The sequence below is a fragment of the Hemiscyllium ocellatum genome, chromosome 5, assembly GCF_020745735.1.
Source record: "Hemiscyllium ocellatum isolate sHemOce1 chromosome 5, sHemOce1.pat.X.cur, whole genome shotgun sequence".
In the NCBI taxonomy this organism is placed as follows: domain Eukaryota; kingdom Metazoa; phylum Chordata; class Chondrichthyes; order Orectolobiformes; family Hemiscylliidae; genus Hemiscyllium; species Hemiscyllium ocellatum.
The window spans coordinates 22,190,092-22,210,960 of record NC_083405.1 but is presented as its reverse complement, the minus strand read 5'-3'; the positions used below and the strand labels follow the sequence as shown (position 1 = coordinate 22,210,960).

General features: G+C 41.0%; 1 protein-coding gene across 1 annotated transcript in view; it reads right to left on the bottom strand.

Moving 5' to 3' along the window:
- Positions 1-20,869, bottom strand: part of LOC132815921 (A disintegrin and metalloproteinase with thrombospondin motifs 16) — a 256,517-nt gene that overhangs the window by 105,321 nt on the left and 130,327 nt on the right. The window contains exon 12 of the mRNA XM_060825296.1: positions 12,611-12,759. Within this exon, the coding sequence (XP_060681279.1) occupies positions 12,611-12,759 (149 nt within the window). The remainder of the gene's footprint in view (positions 1-12,610; positions 12,760-20,869) is intronic.

Here is a 20,869-nt window from a genome sequence, read left to right as displayed (position 1 = left end):
ACTTTCCAGGCAGAATTAACAGCGATAATAATCAATTTTATGTGTTCACAACCTATGCCTAGATGGTGCTGAAATCCTTCCAACAGCAAACAGGCACTGGCTCTTCAGGATTTGGCAGGAACATGCAGACCTAATAGCAGGTACCACAGAAAGTGTTTTTTAAAACTGAAGTCAGGACTAGAAGAAAATAACATTTCAAACCAGTAGATTCAGATTTATTTTTTAAGACAGCAATTGATTTATGAGATGTTGACATGCTTTAATTAATTTCAGCCTGTCTAATTTAAGACACTGGAAGTGAAAGTCCAGGATCAAAAGGAAGGAAACCAATAGCCTTAAATTAGTGTTTTAATTAGTGTGTTATATTCCTTAACTGACATTTTTGTAAAATATCCAACCAGTCAAAAGGCTTTGGAATATTATTTTACATCTCACTGTAGAAATGTGCTCCTGCCCGTGAAGCAGTATTGTTTCAAAACATGCCTGTGTATGCTTCTAAGAGTAATTAATTACTCAGTTTTGGACAGGTAGATTCCTTCTCAGGCACTGATACAAGCCATGGTGAACAATAATACACAAGCTGGGCCTGTCTATCCATTTACCACACACAGTGTCTTTGCTTTGCAACTGGACTTGCATAGCTTCAAATCCATAACCTATGACAAGCAACTGATTCCACAAATGGCTGGACAAGATTCGTATGAGGCAAATGCTTCAGAGGCTTGTTGGCGTGTGGAGGGTTCTCCTGTGGTGCTGTGGTAATATCCCGACCTTGGACTGGGAGAGCCAGGTTCAAGTTCCACCTATAACATAGCTATGTAAGAACATCGCTGAACAGGTCGATGAAAAAAAAATACGTTGGAATGTGGAACGTTTTTCCTCAGGATGCTGGGTCTTCAAATTTACTGAAGCCAGAGTTAGATGCATTTTTGATTGACAAACGAGGCAAGGCTTTAAGGTGTAGACAGAAAAGTGGAAGTGAGAATATAGCCAGACCAATCACAGTCTTATTGAATGGTAGATGGTCAATAAGCCTACTCTTGGCTGTACGTTCTAGCAATTGAAGAAAAATTATTTCCCCATGCAACTTTAAGAACAATGTGTGATTTTCTTTAAAAAGTCGGGGTTTTTCTTTCCCACAGACTACAGCTGCTTTCTTTATCAGAAATTAATCTCTAACCTTCGTTCTCTCCAATATCCTCCCCTCCCTTTGCTCCTTAAAAAGGGAAACACAATTCAGCATGCCCACAAGGACTTTTACCAACTTTTATAGATGCACCATAGAAAGCATCCTACCTGGATGCATCACAGGATGGTTTGGCAACTGATTTTCCCAACACTGCAAGAAACTGCAGAGAGTTGTGAACACTGCCCAGTTCATCGTGCAAACCAGCCTTTCATCCACTGACTCCATCTATGCTTCCCAATGTCCTGGGAAAGTAACCAACATAATCAAAGACCTGTCCCATCCCAGTTATACTCTCTTCCACTCTCTTCCGTCTGGCAGAAGATATAAACGTTTGTACACACGTACGAATAAATTCAAGGACAACTTCTTCCTTGCTGTTATTAGACTTCTGAATAGACCTTACAAATTTTAAATTTAACGTTGATCATGCTCTCCATGCATCTTCTCTACAGCCATAACATTATATTCTTCGCTCTGTTCTATTAGCCTCTGCACTTTGAACAGTATGATACGCCTGTACTGCATACAAAATGAAACGTTTTACTATCTAGGTACATGTGACATTAATAAGTCAAATCAAATCATCTACATTGTCCATTAACAGTGGTAGGACTAAACTTTGCTGCTGTCCCCTCCTGCTAACCAGTAACACCAATGTGTAGTTGTCCTGCAGTTAACAGCATTCCTCAATGTGAACTCATCAAGCTCCATGCAGCAAAGCCCCTCTCTTTCTTAGGTTTGCCATCAGAGTTAACAAATTTCATCCTTTTATGATTACATGCAGTGAATCAATTCGGTGCATTGGTACGCTTCTCTTTTGATACCAAATAATGTCATTGTAGTAAAGAATGAAGAGGTTCGCAATAGATTCCAGGATGATAGAGACAGAAGTGGACAAACATACACCAGACGGAAATTAAAACAATGTGAAGTGATTAACTTTGGTGTGAAGAACGAGAAGAGGCAATAATTAAAAGGCTTTCAGAAACACCAAAATTGGGAGACAAGGCGTATGCAAATAAGTCTTTAGACAGTGGCACCATGAGCTGTTCCTGAGTCATACAGCTTCCCTGGATCTACAAATTGATACCCAGGGGTAACTTTACCCCTCAAAAATAGGTGGTTCAGCCCAGATGAGAAGCAGAAATGTCAAATCCAAACTCAAGCTGTCATGAGACCATGCAGTTCCAGGTTTAGTGGAGATGTGATGAGGTAGAGGGAGATGACCAACCAGCTTTCAGGAGGTGGGTCAGCTGTCAAATCATTAAAGGAGTCTGCATGGCTCAACTTTAAGAAGGTTTCTATTTTTAAACTCAAGTTTCTCAAACCTTGGGGAAACCAGGCTAGCAGAAGTTATGAAGGGCTAGATCCATCAGGGAAGCAACTTGTGAGCCAGGAACAGCAGGAGTATTTCCACTGGGATCAACCAAGTAACCTCGTCAAACCAGCAAACACCACCCACACTATGGTAATGGCTTGGAAGGAGTTAATGCTTCCGTTAAATTGAACTCCACCAAATCAGATGATGTTACACAAACTTTGCATGAAGACAGTTCAGTTTTACCTGAGTACACAAAGGAAGCTGATGTATCCTATACAGTTCTTGAGAATGCTTAGAATTTTGCCTGGTACAATGTAAACTTGCCTATTGCTATAATGCAATTAAAAATAAGTTGTTATCAAGACAAGTACCTCTTCAGTTTCAGCTCATAAAGTACTTTATCTTCTAACACTGATTATAATATGGGGCCTGGATTCAGCACAGGAGGAGGAAGATGGCTGCTAAATATGCAACCAGAATACCACATGCTGGTAGCAGTGATATCTCAAAATAAGACACCCCTCTGCTTTTGTGATCACTAATCCTTCCCTGTCATGCTATCTCTACCCAACCAAACCCACTCACACCCCCATCGTCAACTCCAGTTCATTTCCGCTGGCCCCTCCCCCAAACCTCAAATATCCTTAGGGTTGTCAATTCACATTCTAACGATTGTATTAAGGATGCAATTTAAGGACCCGCAGTGAAGCCCATCTCTTGAACCAGGAACGGTGCAACACACCTGTGGAGTCTAAAGTTTTAACTGGCAGCAACAAGATTGAGAATTATCGGGTGGTAATTCATTGACAGAGAAGTCCTGAGGAGCTGAATGGTCTACTTCTGCTTCTACGTCTTATGGTCTTATTATTACATTTAGAATGCAAACCTAGCCATTAAATGACATGCCATTAATTTTAATGGAAAGCTTGCAACAGTGAAATGACAGAATTCATCCAGCCAATTCAGCAGCTAATTAATCCGAGAATTTTTCAAGTTTTACATTTGAGTTGCCTTTGTAATACTTTTGTGCCAATTTTGTTATTCACATCCATTAATGTTGAACTCCACAAACTTGATGAAACCATCAGAAATGCAAATTAGCTGGAATTTATTTCAATAAATAAGTTTGGGATACAGGTTAGAATATTTGCACTTTATGCACACCTCTGAAACATTCTCTAGCGTGGCGAACCTCAGGTTAAATCACAAGCAATCGTCTTTTTCCTGCAGTTCTCTGGGACTATGGCAACTTTATTTACAGTTCCAGCATGACCTATCTGCTCTTAAACTCGGCTAATAAAGGCAATTGTCCATATGTCCTCTTAATCACTTTATCCCCCTGTCTACTTTAAGGGACACGCATATCATGGTCCCTCTGGTCTTGCTATACCACAGGTTCCTGTTGTCCATCAAGTATTCTCTTCCTTTGTTTGGCCTGCCCAAGTGCATCACCTTACACTTACCTGGATTGGATAACCACTAACTGAGTACCAGTTGACATTTGAAGCAAGTTGTGAAACATATATTTGCAATCTACATAATGACGGAAATAGAAGTCCAATTAACATCACTGACTGCATGTCAGCATGTCAACAATTTTTGGTTTTAGTAAGAATCGCAGCTTTATGATTTTTATAAACTAATTAGATTTCTACAGGAAAGTAACTAGGAGAGATTCAGGAAAAATTGATCATACCTTATAGAAATAGTGGTCTTCCAGAGAGAGTGAACTTCATAGAAATTTCAGGGATCATCTTAGGATACTGAGTTTCAGTCCAATTAGTTTAAAGAATTTTTTCATCTGGCTCTCAAAATGAGTTTTCTTGACTTGTTAAGTTGTGCTGGGACAAAACTTCATGTTATAGATGCTGTGAGAATTACACTCATCCAATACTTGAGCTGTTATCCAGTCAGCAGGGAAGTGAAAACAATTAACTCTTAGGTGTGTACCTGAACGGAACTGCATTTCCTCTCTGATTACAACTTAAAGGAAAAGGAAAATCCACATGGCAAAGTTTTTGTATAAAGTAATCTCCTCACCTCCATCTGGAATATGTATAAGAACACATACACATATATTCCAATCCTGAAATAATGCTGGACCTGTAGTTTTGCTGAGAACTAAGATTTAAAATATTCCTCTCTGTGTAGCCCTGCTTGGTATCAGTTATGAGAATTTGTCCAAATATTTTTTTTTGGTTCTACCGGTTTCAATAGGACTCATTATTGTAGGAGAGTCTGAAAGCTTCTCAGAAATTGCCTGGCCCTGAAACACCACATTACTGACTGGCCACAACTGCATATTTGAACTAGAGAAATATTTCTGGCATGGGGCATCTCCGAGATTGGTTCAGTTTGCCAGCCCTCATTGAAATAAGCGAAACTGCCAGAGGACATAAATGCTCCCTCTTCAGTTGCCAGCACAGATACATGACTACATGCCTATGTGAAAAAAAAACACCAAATTGCTGGTGCCAACATCATACACAATTCTATTGATTCTTATCCAAAATAACATTTAGTCTTGCTATTCAGTGCTGCTCTAAATAAGTCAAACGTTACTATGATTTCAATTCCCCGTTTGGAACACCTCAACTTTCCATATGGTAGGGGATACACTTGACCTGGTTCCACTTGGATGATTTTCATTTCATAATGATTAACAACTGGTCAGTCAAATTCAACATCTTAATTGTTTTCCTTACACTAAAGATACAGCTGGCCTAATTACCCTCATCCATCAAACACTTAATGTCAAACGTGTTTTGGAGCCTGTTAAAAGGTCAATGATGTTATTTAAATGCCTCAAGAGATCTTGGAAAGTTGTAGGATTGGATGTGGTTACCGAGATAGGGAAAGACAACACTATAGAGCGATTTGAAAAGACAGCGAATTTTAAGCAGGTAACAGTTAATTAAGCAATGTAGCCAATGCAGACTGCATGATTTGTTGGCAGAATGCTGACAAAATGCTAGGATTGGGTATCTTAAATAGGTGAAAAATGTTGATGTACTCTTTGACAACAGTCTCTCTAAATTTTCGTTTCTGCTCTGTGGGCCTGGAATTCTCTCCCGAAGGGCATTGTAGGTCAACAGTGGGCTACAACAGTTCAAGAAGCTATGGATTCTGGATTCCAGGTAGTGGTGCTGGAAGAGCACAGCAGTTCAGGCAACATCTAAAGTGCAGTGAAATCGATGTTGCGGGCAAAAGCCCTTTATCAGGCTCATCACCACTTTCTCAAAGGAAACTACTGATGAGCAATAAATGCTGGCCAGCCAGCGATGCCCAAGTCCCACTGATGGATAAATAAAACAGAATCTCCAATGTCTGAGTTGTAGTGACTTCTGGGAGTGGAAGCCAAGGTGTTGACACACTGAATGGAGCATTCTGAACCTTCCAGGAACTTTGCACCCCACCTCTGAAATGCTTCTTCTCCATCAAGAATGCAATGCCTTTAGCAATAGACATTTACATTAATAATTACTTTTGTAAACAAGTACTGATCTTGCTAATCACACAAAGCAAATATTTTTCTTTCTAATGACATGGATCCACAAATTAAGCATTGACAACAGATCTAAATTTGATCAGCATTTCAATCTTTAACAAGGCCACATCAATGAATCAGGGTGCACTGAATTCCTTACAGTTTCCAATGCTCCAGAACACTGTCACCTCTCTATTAGTAGCTCTTATGCCTCTTGAGGGATGTTAAATGATTATTGCTCTAGGAATGTCTAGATTGACCAGCTATCTTTGAGTGCGGCTAACAAATTTCTCTGGAACTAACTCAACTCATGAAAAACTGAAGGAATTAGCATTGTGTTCTTTGTTGTCAAAATAAAAAAAAAATTTTTAGTTTTTTAAGAATGAAAAATTTGAAAGACTATCTCATACTGTTCAGAAGAGTTGCACATTAAATGCATAATATTAAATATTATTCGAAAGGCCTATTAAGTTAAGAATACAAGCAAAGAACAAGATTAATTGGAACCAATTTTTGGTGAACCTACAGCTCGGCTACTAATTACAATTCGACTTTTAATCCTCAGCTTAAAAAAGGACTTTTATTGTCAGAACGGAAACATGTCAAAATAGTTTAGAGGGGCCCCAGGACAAAAGGCAATGCTCTCCATTAATTGTTTGTAAATTCATTGAAGTTCCATCATCTCCTATCCAAACCTCTATAGAATTCCTGCATTCTTGAGCTAAGATCAGACCTTAACCATTTGATTTGCTTGTAAATGAGTCACCTTTTATTGATCAAAAACACTGGTCATAATGTTCGCTCAAGGGCTTTTGAGGGTTATACACCTTACGGTGGATAGTCTTCAGTTTAGTTCCTTTGGTCAATATATCCAATGAGAGCTGTAATCCACTCAGAAATACAACCCACTCAACAACGAAGTGCTGCACAAAAATTCTTGTTTTATATTTCAGTCAGGGAGAGGCTACACAGGTGTTAAAGAGAATCAAATAGAACGACACACTAACAGAGTTAAAATAATTAGGCATAGATCCATTGGGCCAAACTATCTGTTTTGTAGTGTTGTCAATTCTGTATCGTTATATTTAAAGTATTTTTAAAAAATCTTCAAAATTGCATTTTCACTGCTCAAGAGTAACGCTATAACCCTAGCTTGTTGAAATAATACTTTGTATCATGATCACCCTGCCAAGCCCAGGGCTTTCCATTTTGAGATTATCCTTAACTTATAGTGGCTGCAGACATTTCTTTGTCTATTACATTTAAAGTAACCTTTAAATTCCAGCTTCTACATCAAATAGACCGAATAGTTTACAACTGTGACACACATAACTGCGTAAACATAACGAGTCCCCAAACTTCAAATGGCATATAACAAGTTCATAGCAAGGAGGAGTTTGATTCCAAGTGAGATTTGACATATTTCTCATAGTAAAAGCATGTTCCAAATCCAAGCCTTACAGATAAGACAATTCAAAGCACTCAATTCATCGAAAGAGTGGATAAGTACACAGGAATGGTGGAGCCCCTGAAAGCTTTACCTGTTCTCTCATCTTAAAGGGGAGGTACTCCTTCAGTTGTTGAAATTTAAACCTGCTGACTTCAGGTGAATCAACAACACCTTCACCCTGGCAACTGCTTTGGGCAGTGCCATAATGCCATTAGTTTACATTCTATCAAAAGTTTTACCAAACGTATGAAGATGGATGGGACAGATGTATGAAGAGACAGACACTGAATTGGTTACGATTATATACACTGGAGTTTAGATGTATAAACTATAAAATTCTAACAGGACTAGACAGATTAAAAGTGGGAAAGATGCTCCTGATGACCAGGGAGTCCAGAAGCAGGGGTCTCTGTCTAAAGATGTGGAGGGAGGCCATTTAGGATGGAGATGAGAAGAAATCACTTTGCCTAAAGAGTGGCGAGTCTTTGGAATTCACTGCCACAAAAAGCAGTTAAGTCTAAAACATTGAACATTTTCAAGAAGGACACAGATGCAGCTTAGGTCTAAAGGGATTAAAGGATATGGATGAAAGTAGGAACACGGTACCAAGTAGGATAATCAGCCACGATCATATTGACTGGTGGAGCAGGCTCGAAGGGCCAAGTGGACTACTCCTATTCCTATTTACTATGTTTCACTGTTTCTATAAATACCTGAATCAAAGGAGATACAGTACTGAACTTGACAAAACCAGTTTATCCTGTCAAATATTTTACATGGCAGAAGAAAAGATGCCAAAGAATTCCACCAGAGGTCTGACGTGTAATTTATAACCTGTGCCATGTTGTTATGTTTGCTGGACAGATATTAGTGGGAAGGTTTCGCAGCCACATCACACTCCTCTTGAGTGTTGGTGTTAGCTGCAGTTACATGTGGTGTTGGACTTGGGGCTGCAGTGTGCATGACTGCAGTAAAGACAGGGAAAATACTGTTTAAAGGTCACCTCCATGTTTTACTTCGAACCTGTCACTTAGCTTCATGCTGACCTACACAATGCTGAGATTCAGCAAATTTCTGCATAAATTTGGAAAGACTACACAAGTTCTCTCATGGATTTTAAAACATTGGTCTTGGTCTTCTGCTCTCTAATTGGTCAGAGAGCACTGGCATGAGTTGAGACTCAGAGTTCCTACGTGACCTTCACTGTGGGTGGCATGGTGGCTCAGTGGTTAGCACTACAGCCTCACAGTGCCAGGGATCCGGGTTCAATTCCACCCTTGGGCGATCGCCTATGTGGAGTTTGCACGTTCTCCCACGTCTGCGTCGGTTTCCTCTGGGTGCTCCACTTCCTTCCCACAGTCCAAAGATGTGCAGGTTAGATGGATTGGCCATGCTAAACTCTCCATAGCGTCCAGGAATGTGCAGGCCAGGTGAATTAGCCTTGGAAAATGTGGGATTACAGGCATAGGGTATGAGGATGGATCTGGGTGGGATGCTCTTTGGAGGGTCAATGTGGACTCACAGTCATAGACTTGTACAGCATTAAAACAGATTCTTCAGTCCAACCTGTCCAGATAGACTAAATTAATATAGTCCAATTTGCCAGCATTTAGCCCATATCCCTGTATTTCCTTCCGATTCATATATTCATCCAGATGCTTTTTAAATTTTGCAATTGTACCAGTCTCCACCACTTCCTCTGACAGCTCATTCCATATTGGCACTATCCTCTCCATGAAAAAGTATCCCTTAGGTCCCTTTTAAATCTTTCCCCTCTCACCTTAAATCTGTAATCTGTAGTTTTGGACTCCCTTACTCTGGGGAAAAAAGACCTTGGCTATTCACCCTATCCTGGTCCCTCATGATTTTATAAACCTCCATAAGGTCACCCCTCAGTGCTCCAGGGAAAACAGCGCTAACCTATTCAGCCTCTCCCTATAGCTCAAGCTCTTCAACCCTGGCAACATCCTTGTAAATCTTTTCTGCACCCTTCCAAGTTTAACAGCGTCCTTCCTATAGCAGGGAGACCAGAAATGAATGCAGTATTCCACAAGTGGTGCTGGAAAAGCACAGCAGGTCAAGCAGCATCCAAGGAGCAAGAAAAATCGATGTTTTGGGATAAGCTCTTCAACAGGAATAGATTTCTGATGAAGGGATTTTGCCCAAAATGAAGATTTTCCTGCTCCTCGGTTGCTGCCTGATCTGCTATGTTTTTGCAGCACCACTCTGATCTAAACTCTGGTTTCCAGCATCTGCAGTCCTCACTTTTGCCTAGCATTCCACAAGTGGCCTAACCAACGTGTTGTACAACCATAATATGACTCTCTAACTCCTTTACTCAATGCACTGACCAATAAAGGCAAGTGTACCAAACACCTTCTTGACTATCCTATGTATGTGTGACTCCACTTTCAAGTAACTTTGAATCTGCACTCCAAGGCTGATGGGTCAAGTGGCCTGCCTCCATGCTGTAGGGATTCTGTAATGATTCTATGTGAAAGATCTGTGACTTTCACCTAGAATTGGAGACTTAGCCAGCTCTTCACTGACCAGGATAGTTACTCGTGAAATGTTAGACAGATTAATGCCACGATGGGCTTTTGCCTGAAATGTCAATTTTCCTGTTCCTTGGATGCTGCCTGATCTGCTGTGCTTTTCCAGCACCACTCTACCCTTCAGCATCTGCAGTGCCCACTTCTGCCTAGATTAATACCATGTCTAACTGCCAAGTAACTCTACAACTGACCCCTCAGCCAACCACTCCTAATCCTTCAACTCCCCTCCATGATTTCCACTGACCCACTGTACAATCCTATCACCATATCAAGCTGGCATATTATCACTCAGTTAAAAATCACATAACACCAGGTTATAGTCCAACAGGTTTAATTGGAAGCACACCAGCGCCAATTAAACCTGTTGGACTATAACTTGGTGTTGTGTGATTTTTAACTTTGTACACCCCAGTCCAACACTGGCATCTCCAAATCATTATTATCACTCAGTCATCGTATTCACTTACTTCACACACTCACTCACAAACACATTGAAAAGTGTCTAAAGGTCTTAAAGCTTAACACTGCATTAGTAAATAAAGACTTACCAAAGATGCAGAAAATGCTTGGCTTCTCCTAATGATCCTGTGCTATGAAGAAGGACTGTGGGTTTAGATACTTTGGTCAGAAATGTGGAGCTCTGTTCTTCTGAAGAAAAAAGGAGCATTGCCACTCCTCCAAAGCTTCAATTGCCGATCTCACAATATATCAGCTGTGAATACAGCCTCAGCAGTGACCCTGGTTAAACTTGCTTACTCAAATCTTGACCTACAGGAATGTACTTCTGAAAGCCTGCCTGTGAACAAACCTAGCTCTGTAATCATGGCAAGCCACTATCTTTTAGGTCTAATTCTCAACTTCCAAGATATGTCAAACAAAAGAGAAAATTTAAAGAAGTGTGACATTCCTTGTGAAATCCTTAATATCAGAGAACTTTGCGCACTAAACATAGTCACCTGACAACCCACGCAACCTACAGGGAATATACCAAGTTGTCTGCCTCAGAATTGCCACTTTAAATCAAGAGGCACGGAAACTCAATGAGGTGTCAACAAACTGGTATCTCTTGTCACAGTCACTGTTGCATGATTACTGTGATGAAAGACCTTCTGTAGCAACCAGCTTGAAATGAAACAATGACACAGACACCAGAATTTGACAAGGAATGGGTATATCGACAGCACCAAAAAGGAGAGAGAAAGCACCACGGACTGATAACAACATGGATACCGGAAACTCTTCCCTGTCTTGCTTTCTCAGTCATGGAACTAATGGAAACACAACTTGAAAAAATTAACACATGGAACTGAAGATCGACAAATTTCATCACAAAGCAATAGAAGAACAGCTAAAGAAACAATAGGACAGTCTTCTCATTCCCACAGCCTAATAGATCTTCAGATCTATATATGGTTTTGCTTTCTCTTCATGCCTGTACCAGACAATTGTACTCCTCTACTACTTTTTGTTGCTTGTATTTATTTGTGTGTTTGTTGTTACATTTAGTTTTGGGAATAATAGGTAATAAATCCACTCTCCTTCACTTAAGAAATCTTAGAATTGGCTCCCCATTTTTGAACTGGTTAATTAAGTTTAATAAAAGCATGATAGTTATGCGCTAAAAGAAGGAAACATTTTTTGTGATTGACTGAGAGGGATTTAAATAGTGAGGGGAGCCATGACCACCCCCTCTCCTCATGGTAACAAAAGACATTCTCTACTTCAATTACATGTCAGGAGATGTGAGAGTTTCAATCCATATTACTGCAAATGTATAGCGTATGAAAGTACTTTGTAATTTACTGGTTCTCTTTCTAACAAAACATTAGTAACATCTGCATTAATTATTGCAATAATCTTTTTTGGATATTACTGAACACACACAGAGATTAGATTACACTAGGTAAACAGCAAAGCCACTGAGCGTTCTGAGGAGTATTTAACTTAACATTCCATAGACTGGTTTAGGTTACGCTGCAGATTTTAACTGATGCGTTCAGACTTAAGTTTATAAAAGTTTTAGGTATTAGGTTTTAAGATTTCATCTTTGTGTCAAGCATCTGAATTCCTCAGTTTGTTTGAAGCATTTTTGATCACACCCAAATATCAAGTCCATACAGATTAAACATCAATAACTTTCCGAAAATGAGAGAAGACTTTTCGATTGCAACTTCTGAAAAAAATTAGGGCAATAACATGTTAGGTGCTAGGGCAACTATTCTTCTGGCATCCTTTTAACTTGCCAAGACATTTTAAATGCTTGCTGATCTCGTCATCCTGCCAGAGTTTAAGACCTATATTACATTGTTGAATAATACATTGAAAACCTGAAAATAGTTTGCGTAAGCGAATGACAGCGAGTAACTGGAAGTAGGGTTCTGTTTCAAGCTACAATGTTTCACTTCTCAGTAATCTTTACAAAACTGCACTATTGGGTTCTCCCAACTAACTACCATAACTCCACCTTCAGCCATTCAAATCGGATTTACAGAGGTTGCTACTGAGCTTGTGGTGAGAATCTGGGGAACCCAGTTGGGATTTTCAGACCACAGAGTTGTCAAGATGCCACTAATAAGGAACATTGCCCATATATACAGTGCTGTTTTACCTTGGGTTTGTACACTGACGTTCTCGGTTTGTTACGCCTCCTCCACAGGTCCTCGAACAAGGTGACCACATTGACCAGCTTGACCAACGACCATTTATAGGCTTTGGCCCTGAATCTCCATGTTTCACACATTGCCCACGGCGACACCACTGGATTACAAAAAAATGGAAGAAGAATGGAAAACTGGCTAAATAATTGCATTAATGTATTTAGTCATAGATTTTGTTCTACCGATCAATAATTGAACTACAGGCAATTTTCAAGATTAGGCTCTTACTGAACTGTTATTTAATGAATATTCTTGCAACATTTCTCATGTGAGTCAAAAGACATGGCTTTGAAATCGGAGCTTGTATTCAGTTTACAAGTGTAAAAACGGGCATTTGACAGTCTAAAATGACGGCAGGAAATCTTTTGCCCACAGATTAGAGTTCCTCTGTATGCTTCCAGACTCCGTACTCAAAGCAAGCATCAGCTCTGTCTTTGCACATGCAAAGGTTTAACAGGTGTTCACTACCTCCTTTGCATGTAACCACAGCATGCGTTTCCATACAGTGATAATATTCCTCAGTAAGGGAGCTGGTTTAGCTTGGTTGGCTGGTTTCTGATTCAGAGTTATGCCAGTAGCATGGGTTCAATTCCCACTTGAGCTGAGGTTAACATACAGGACTTTCCCTCTCAATCACTCCTCTCGCCTGAGGCGTGGTAACTGTCAGGTTAAACCACCATCAGTCATCTTTCTCTCGTGAGAAGAACAGCCCTGTGGTATGATAGGACTCTAGTGACTTTACCTTTATTCTTCGGACACTTGGCAATTATGTTAGTAATTCTTAAAAATGTTGAAAAGAAAATGGCTTGACAAGTTTAAATGCTTTTAAAAACACCTCACCTATTGAGGAGCAAGGACTATCTGTCTCCCTTCTGATTTTCTTGCTACCCTTGATTTTAAAGACACTGACTGACATCTAAGCACGTTGAACCACATGCCTCCAACGGAACAGAGACCTGACTCAGAGTTGGTGAGTGGTGCTTACAGCCAACAATAAGATCATGAAAATATTTGCAGTGGTTGCTGGCATCTGACTCACTCATCAGTTTGCACTAAGATCATGTCCTAGTTTGGGCAAAACCCCAATTCTAGGCTGTGGGTTCCGTGGATCAGTAACAAGGTTTTGTTGATTAATGCACCTCCTTTGTCTGATTCGCTGTCATCTCTCACATTTATACCAGCCTTGCATTAGATATCTTCACAATGCACCACAATTTTCCAATCACTTGCATCATCGTGCCAAACTCTGAGGCGGACCACCTCATGCTCTTTGTGGCTCTGATAGCTGATCTTCTCTGCTTTACCCCTATTTCAACATCTGGATGCCTCTTTCTCATGATGTTCTTCCACTCTGGCTGCCTACTCATCACCCTCACTCTGTCCGACCTACTCATACACTGCATTTTTTAAAACTCTCCACGTATTCTCTGAATGAAGTTCCATTCAACCCAGTTCAGATTCAAGCCAATCACCTGGTCTGTAGAATGCTCCTCTCCTTCATTGGCAGTTTACTACCCCATCTCCTGCTCTTGAGATCATTCCTGGCTCCTCTATTCAACAAACTATATAGAGAGGGGGCACAACTTTCGTCTTTGGCAAGTCTATAGAAGGGAAATCAAGCTGGATGTATAACTACCCAGCAATCCGAAATCAGTTTTCACCTCCCCTGCAACAAAAACCTCCATCCAGTTTGGAAGTCTCTGTTGGCTCTAATTTTCTGACAATTTTAGAGTTGAATTCCTGATTGGAAGGAAGGAGCTAAAATAAATCAGTTTTGATCAGAGATGTCAGAGTTTGCCTTTGCTTGTTCCTATTGACGCACACAGTATGCACATTTTGCACTAACTCCTTCACTCACTGTATGATTTCAGCATGCATCTCAGCTTGACCCATGCTACTGGTCAACTATTCAACAGAAGGTTGGACATTATGTAGAACCATTCATGTTAAAGTTCAGCCTTTAACGGCAATTTGTCCCTCTTAAGGGGAAGTTGCATGTTTCATGCTGATGCTGACAGACCTTGGTGCAAATGGAGAGACTGGAAATATTGCACCAAGGCAGTTAGCTCTATGTTTCATAGATACAGCACTGGAGGATTAGACGTGTGGTGAACTCTCATGTTTCTGTGTGGGTCCAGAAAGTTGTTAAAGACTGATTTCTGAAGGAGATGGAAGCAATAGGCAAATTACCTGGTGTCCAGAGTTCAAATGCTATAAGATATTCAATCATCTCTCACATGGCCAAAATCACTGAATTCATTGTAAAAGTGCATATTATTCCCAGTACCTACTAATGTCTCACACGATTCAATGCACCACATCCCCATCAGTCACCTAAGGACAACTGCTGGCATTTCGGATTCATACTGAGCACACAGAAACTCTTCCAACAGCCCCACACAGAACAAGCAGTGCTGCAAACCTCACACTCAACTTTCGCTGCCTCCCTGCATTTCAAGCTATTCACTACGGCAGGCATCTCTTTCAAATTCAGTGGTACACAACCTGTGACATTCTGCCCTCTCCCTTACACAGAAATAGTGAGCACATTAAAAGGGAGCAGAACCGAACTAGCGACGGTGCACTTTGAGTCATCTTTAGCATGTCTGAAGAGGTTGCGCTGCACATCATGTGCTCAGCTAAAGCAGAGGCCAAAGAATTTGGCATTGCTGAGACCAGACCGGATGATTGCACATTACAACAGCTACGTTCCTTCTCAATTTACACCTAACCTTCACCCTACTTTTTGATATGAAGGGAAAGCTGCAGAGATCTTGATTAACAACCCAACTATTCCCTAACTTCAACTTGCCCTTTCATAATATTTTTGCTCTCAGACGGCTGCAAACTGTCAGTTGCCCAGGCATGGGGAAGACACCCCATTACTAAAGCAACATTGTCTGCTTGCACTTGCAGCTATCATATTCTTGTTGACCTATTCAGAGTTGTTATTACACACCTCTGGAGAAGGTGGAACTTGGACGCAGGACCCTCAGCTACTGATTCTAGAAGCATCTTCGAGGCGAGGAAAGATTTGTTGAGATCTACACTTGAAGAGTTACTGATCACAAGTGGGCTGTAACTGGGCCAAGCGAAAGGGGTGGCTGGTACTTACCAGAGGGCAAGGCCATAGACAGGCTCTGCTGCAGTGGATTCAGACAGGAATACAATGGGGTAGTGGACAGACTAAAAAGCCAATAGGTGTATACATTAAAATGCTGAGTGAATTGGCAAACCTGCCAGAGAGCCAGTTATCAATGATCAGGGAGGAGGCTGCCTCCAACTTGCCAGAGAGATACTGTTACGTAGCATGAAGCTCACAGACTGGAGATCAAGGCCAACTTCATAAATACATGGGAAGCCCCAGTTGTGACTCAGCGTTCAGCAGCTCATGTCTCAGCTTCCACCTGAGCATAAGCAGAATCCACCAGATGGCCTTAGTGCTGCAGTGAGCGTTCGGGCAGAGGTCATGAGACCTTTATCTGTTGCCGTGCCCGCTCAGACACCTATCAACAGGACCGCACATGACTGTGCTGAAACGGACATGCCAGTTCGAGAGCAGACCAAAATCTGATGTCTAATAGATTACCATAATTGTTGACACACTGCTGCGCGAAAGGGGCAGTAGTACAAAGCTATGGCTCTTTCTCAGAACTTCCCAGTGCCCTTGCTGCTGCTAATCTGCTAGTGAGCCAAAGCAGTGTGCGGGAGGACAGGCCCTCATGGCCCAGAGCTGCATATAGTCATTCTGCAAAGCCATCAGCAACCACCATCCCCCTCTACTGAAAATCAGCTCACTTCTGCTGCAGCTACAGGACTGTTACTGCTCAAGGGCACCAGAAGTGCAAAGGCACATTGAAGAAAGGCACTTAAAGAAGAGCACAAGGGTGAACGGTTCATTTTGATTCATGTAACTCAATGTGTAAAGTTGGCATGGTAAGGCTTACACTGCTGGCTTTTTTTTGAATAGCCTTGGCCAACGTGACACTGGAATTGTGCATCTTGAATGGATGTAATAGTGAAGCCATGGTGACAAAGGCAAGCCAATGTTTGGGAAGCACAGTCTCAGAAGACAGTCTCAGATAGCGCACAGAACCTACTGTTTCCCAAAGTTTCCTCTTCTTCCTCCTAAGGTGGTCTCCAAATCTCCGGTGGCATCTTGGTGATATTGTGTGTATATAAGAGTATATTTCTTTACGCCCAACTATATCCTGGAAGGCTCCTCCAGTGCAGTTCAGGGAGCAGAACGATGCTACAGCGGTGCTGATGGTCTGCATCATGATATTCCTGGCACTTCCCGGCTTTCATTACACTTTCACTGTCTTCTTGTGTTCAGGTGACAGAAGAATGTCATCATGCACATATGGGAGGGGGACGGGGTGGGCATCTTTGACCCCTGGTCTCAAATCCTCTGATTGATTTTGGAGACCTAAAGATGGAGGTGAGTTGCAGATGGTTTCAGACAGAAGGCATCTTGGCAGCTCCTAGAATGACGTATATTATGAGCAGAGCATTCTGGTGCAAGAAATAGGTGCTGGTGGAATGATGGCAGGTGCTGTTCCTTACTACTTGGGATGGGAGACCCACAGATCCACACATGGGCAGACAATGCTACCCTGCTGGACCAGAAATCCCTTTACCCTGACAATCCATTTGGGAGAAAGTGAGGACTGCAGATGCTAGCGATCAGAGCCAGGAGTGTGGTGCTAGAAAAGCACAGCCGGTCAGGCAGCATCTGAGGAGTAGGAGAATCGACATTTCGGGTATAAGCCCTTCATTCTGATGAAAGGTTAACGCCTGACTCTCCTGCTCCTCGGATGCCGCCTGACTGGCTGTGCTTTTCCAGCACCACGCTCTTCAACCCTGACAATCCATAGGTTTGCTCAATCCCGCTTCCCATTCTTTAAAGCACGAGAGGCGACTGGTCTCTATTGGCCCTCTGTCACTTGCCAGGTGCTGAGATGGACTGTGTACTTGCTGAAAGATGTTGCACATGCTCATCTGGAATGATCCAGGTCATGTAAAAATATTAATGCTACTGTTGGAGTTGATGGAGGTAGCACAGTTCTGTAAGGAATTTCTTGATGTAGCCAGGAAGCCTCACAGCTTGCTCCGGGCTAAGATGGAGGTATGGATGAGTGCTATGTGTAAAACTTATAGGTCCTTGTGTAGAGAGCCCTCCACTTCCTGGCCTTCAGACAGCTTCCCTCTCTGTGTGGCCACAATCCCTATACCTCTTGGCATGTATGGATGTCAAAATCCTTTGCCCTCCCTGAATTGACACACAAGCACACGATCAGATTTCTGTTAACCTCTCTACATCAAGAGTCAAGATTAAAATACTTCATCTACCTGTCCTTCTTTAATAGCATTGTTGGTATTTCCTTGCACAGCACGTTCAGCTCAGAGTGAATAACACTGGGGTCAAATCAGTCAGAATGCTATCAGTGTACATATGGGATGCCCATACATACACCCGAACAACCTCAGGTAGCATACAGGAAACATAAGTAGTGTGTGACCATATCATTTTATATCTCTCTAAATTCCATATTAATTAAAATAGCATGACGACAGAGTCTAATTTTGCAGCCTAAAAATTTCAACAGATGCCACAATGTCTTTTTCACATTAAATTAATGTTTTTTGAAGTCAGCATCAACATGGCAGAGTGACAAGATCCTATGTCTTCAGAGCCAAAGTTCTATCAGTGAATTACCATCTCCCTTACTTTTTCAATGCAAACATTGTGATTTGCCTGTTCATCTGCAGAGATTAATACTTAAAATGATCTAATCTGTCAAAGCAAGTGGGTAGGTTTGGGGGGGGTGGGGGTCGTTGGTTGGAGATAGTGCAATACTGGTAATGTCACTGGACGAATAATCTCAACTAATTTCCTGGTCTGGCCAACTCACAACTCTAGATCTTCAGAAATATGGTTGACTTTTTTTTCTGTCCTCTGAAATGGCTTCACAAGCCAGTCAGTTCAAGGGCAATTAGGGTTGGGCATCAAATGCTAGCCTTGCTGATGACACACTCGCATCTCATGGGAGAGTACAAAAAAAAAACACTCTTTGGACCCAACCATTTCTGAACAAATGGAGGTACATCATTTAGTCACATCACTGTCACAGAATACCAGGCTTTACTTATTGACACAGCTGGATGAAGCCACTTTTAAACTTCATCTAAAATCAAGGATATGGAACAGAACAGTAAAGGAAAATAATACACTCTGCTGTAAACACCTCAAAGCATTCTAAGGACAGGTACATGAAGATAGACAGGTTTTCACATACCTATATTTTATCAAAGTTTACCATATGTCACAGACACTTTATTTGGCCATAACTATTTTCCTATGGATTGGATTGACATCTTCATCTTGGTAATATTTTCACTTGAAATAAGCCCCATCTGTCTCCAAGTCACACCTGCAGCTGCATGCTTTTACCACAAGATGGAACTTCACAATCTCCAATTCCTCAGCTCTTCTGTAATTTTCAGAGGCTGCAATGAACATCATGTTCTTTCTTTAGTCAGGTCCTTAAGGCAAGTGTGGGCATAAAATGCTTTCACTCTCATATTATGCTCACATTTTCTTTAAATTTTAAGACTCTTGCTATCCTCCTGTTTATCCAATCCCTTGTCAAATTCACTGTTCTTTGCGACAGTATGAAACCTCCAAGGACCAATCTCCTAGTGGTTCGAAATTGCTGTCTTTTTTAAAATGCATATAATTAGCTTCATGTTTTGGGAAATAAAATATGCACAGACCATCCTCAAACTCTTGGTCACTTATTCCCACTACAAATCTCACTTATACAGTCAATTCTTCGATAACACGATGGTTGCGTTCCTGTGCAACCCTACGTTATAGTAAAATTGCGCTTTATGTCATCGCATTACAGCCAACACATGTGTTAAAATGTTCGCGCTTTTAGAAACACTGTCCCCAATGCATCAATCGCGTTACAGCCAATTCCCGTTGACAAAAGATGTGTTATTGCAGAACGAGCTGTACTGGCTTCCATACCGACTGGCTTTCCAATTCTTAGTTAAAAATCACACAACACCAGGTTATAGCCCAACAAGTTTAATTGGAAGCACTAGCTTTCAGAGCGCTGCTCCTTCATCAGGTGGTTGTGGAATACACAATTGTAAGACACAAAATTTATAGCAAAAGTGTATAGCAAACAATCAAGGCATTTTTCAATGTACAATTTCAGTTACATCCCACTATAAACTTTAGCTGTAAATTCTGTATCTTACAATTGTGTACTCCACAACCACCTGATGAAGGAGTAGCAGTCTGAAAGCTAGTGCTTCCAATTAAACCTGTTGGGCTATAACCTGGTGTTGTGTGATTTTTCCCTTTGGTACAACCACATTAAAACCTCCCTTAATTTTGCAGATATAAATGCAACTTTTTCTTTTATCTATGAGTTCTGGTGTATATTGTACATAGTAACAAATCAAAACATTTATTTGGCAAAGTAATAAACTTCATTTTTGATAGCAATGATCAAGAGGTTGCTAGCAAGTTTTAGAACCTAGAAGCCATGAAAGACTTTCTCAATTACTGTCCGCAAATAATTTGCACAGTTTCCCTACCACCACTAGGTTTTTTTTGTGTCACTATAAATGGCATCACCACAGATTTCATCTTTACCATCATTCACCATAAAAGCACCAATGTCCCAGAGGATATCTACCTCTATGAGACACCTTTTCAAACCAGGTTGGACGAGGGATCGGTCAAGCTTATTCCATGCTTCTGTGATCAATTGAGAAATGAGCAAAAGCTCTGGTTTCTTCAGTTGTCTGAGGGTTAAGATGCACATGTTCCAGAATAGGTCCACTTGTTCTACTTTTTGGCACATCCATTTTACACTGCAACTTGCCTGTCATGTCCTCAGGAATATTAGCTATGCCATTATCGTCTAAGATATCCTTGATGCATGACATCTAAAAGCCTCAGAGGCCAGCACATGTTATTTCAGAAATGGGTCTTTGAATCACAGGCTATACAATCTGTCCTTGGTCTGACACTCATCATCAAAATAACCATTTTTACATTCATGGATGGTCACACAATGTAGCTATGTGATAGTCTCTTTTAAGATATATTGAATGTATTATTAACGTTAAGGATATACAACTGGAGGGCATTGGCTGATTAAGTATGTTGAAAACAAAGTGACATTCTT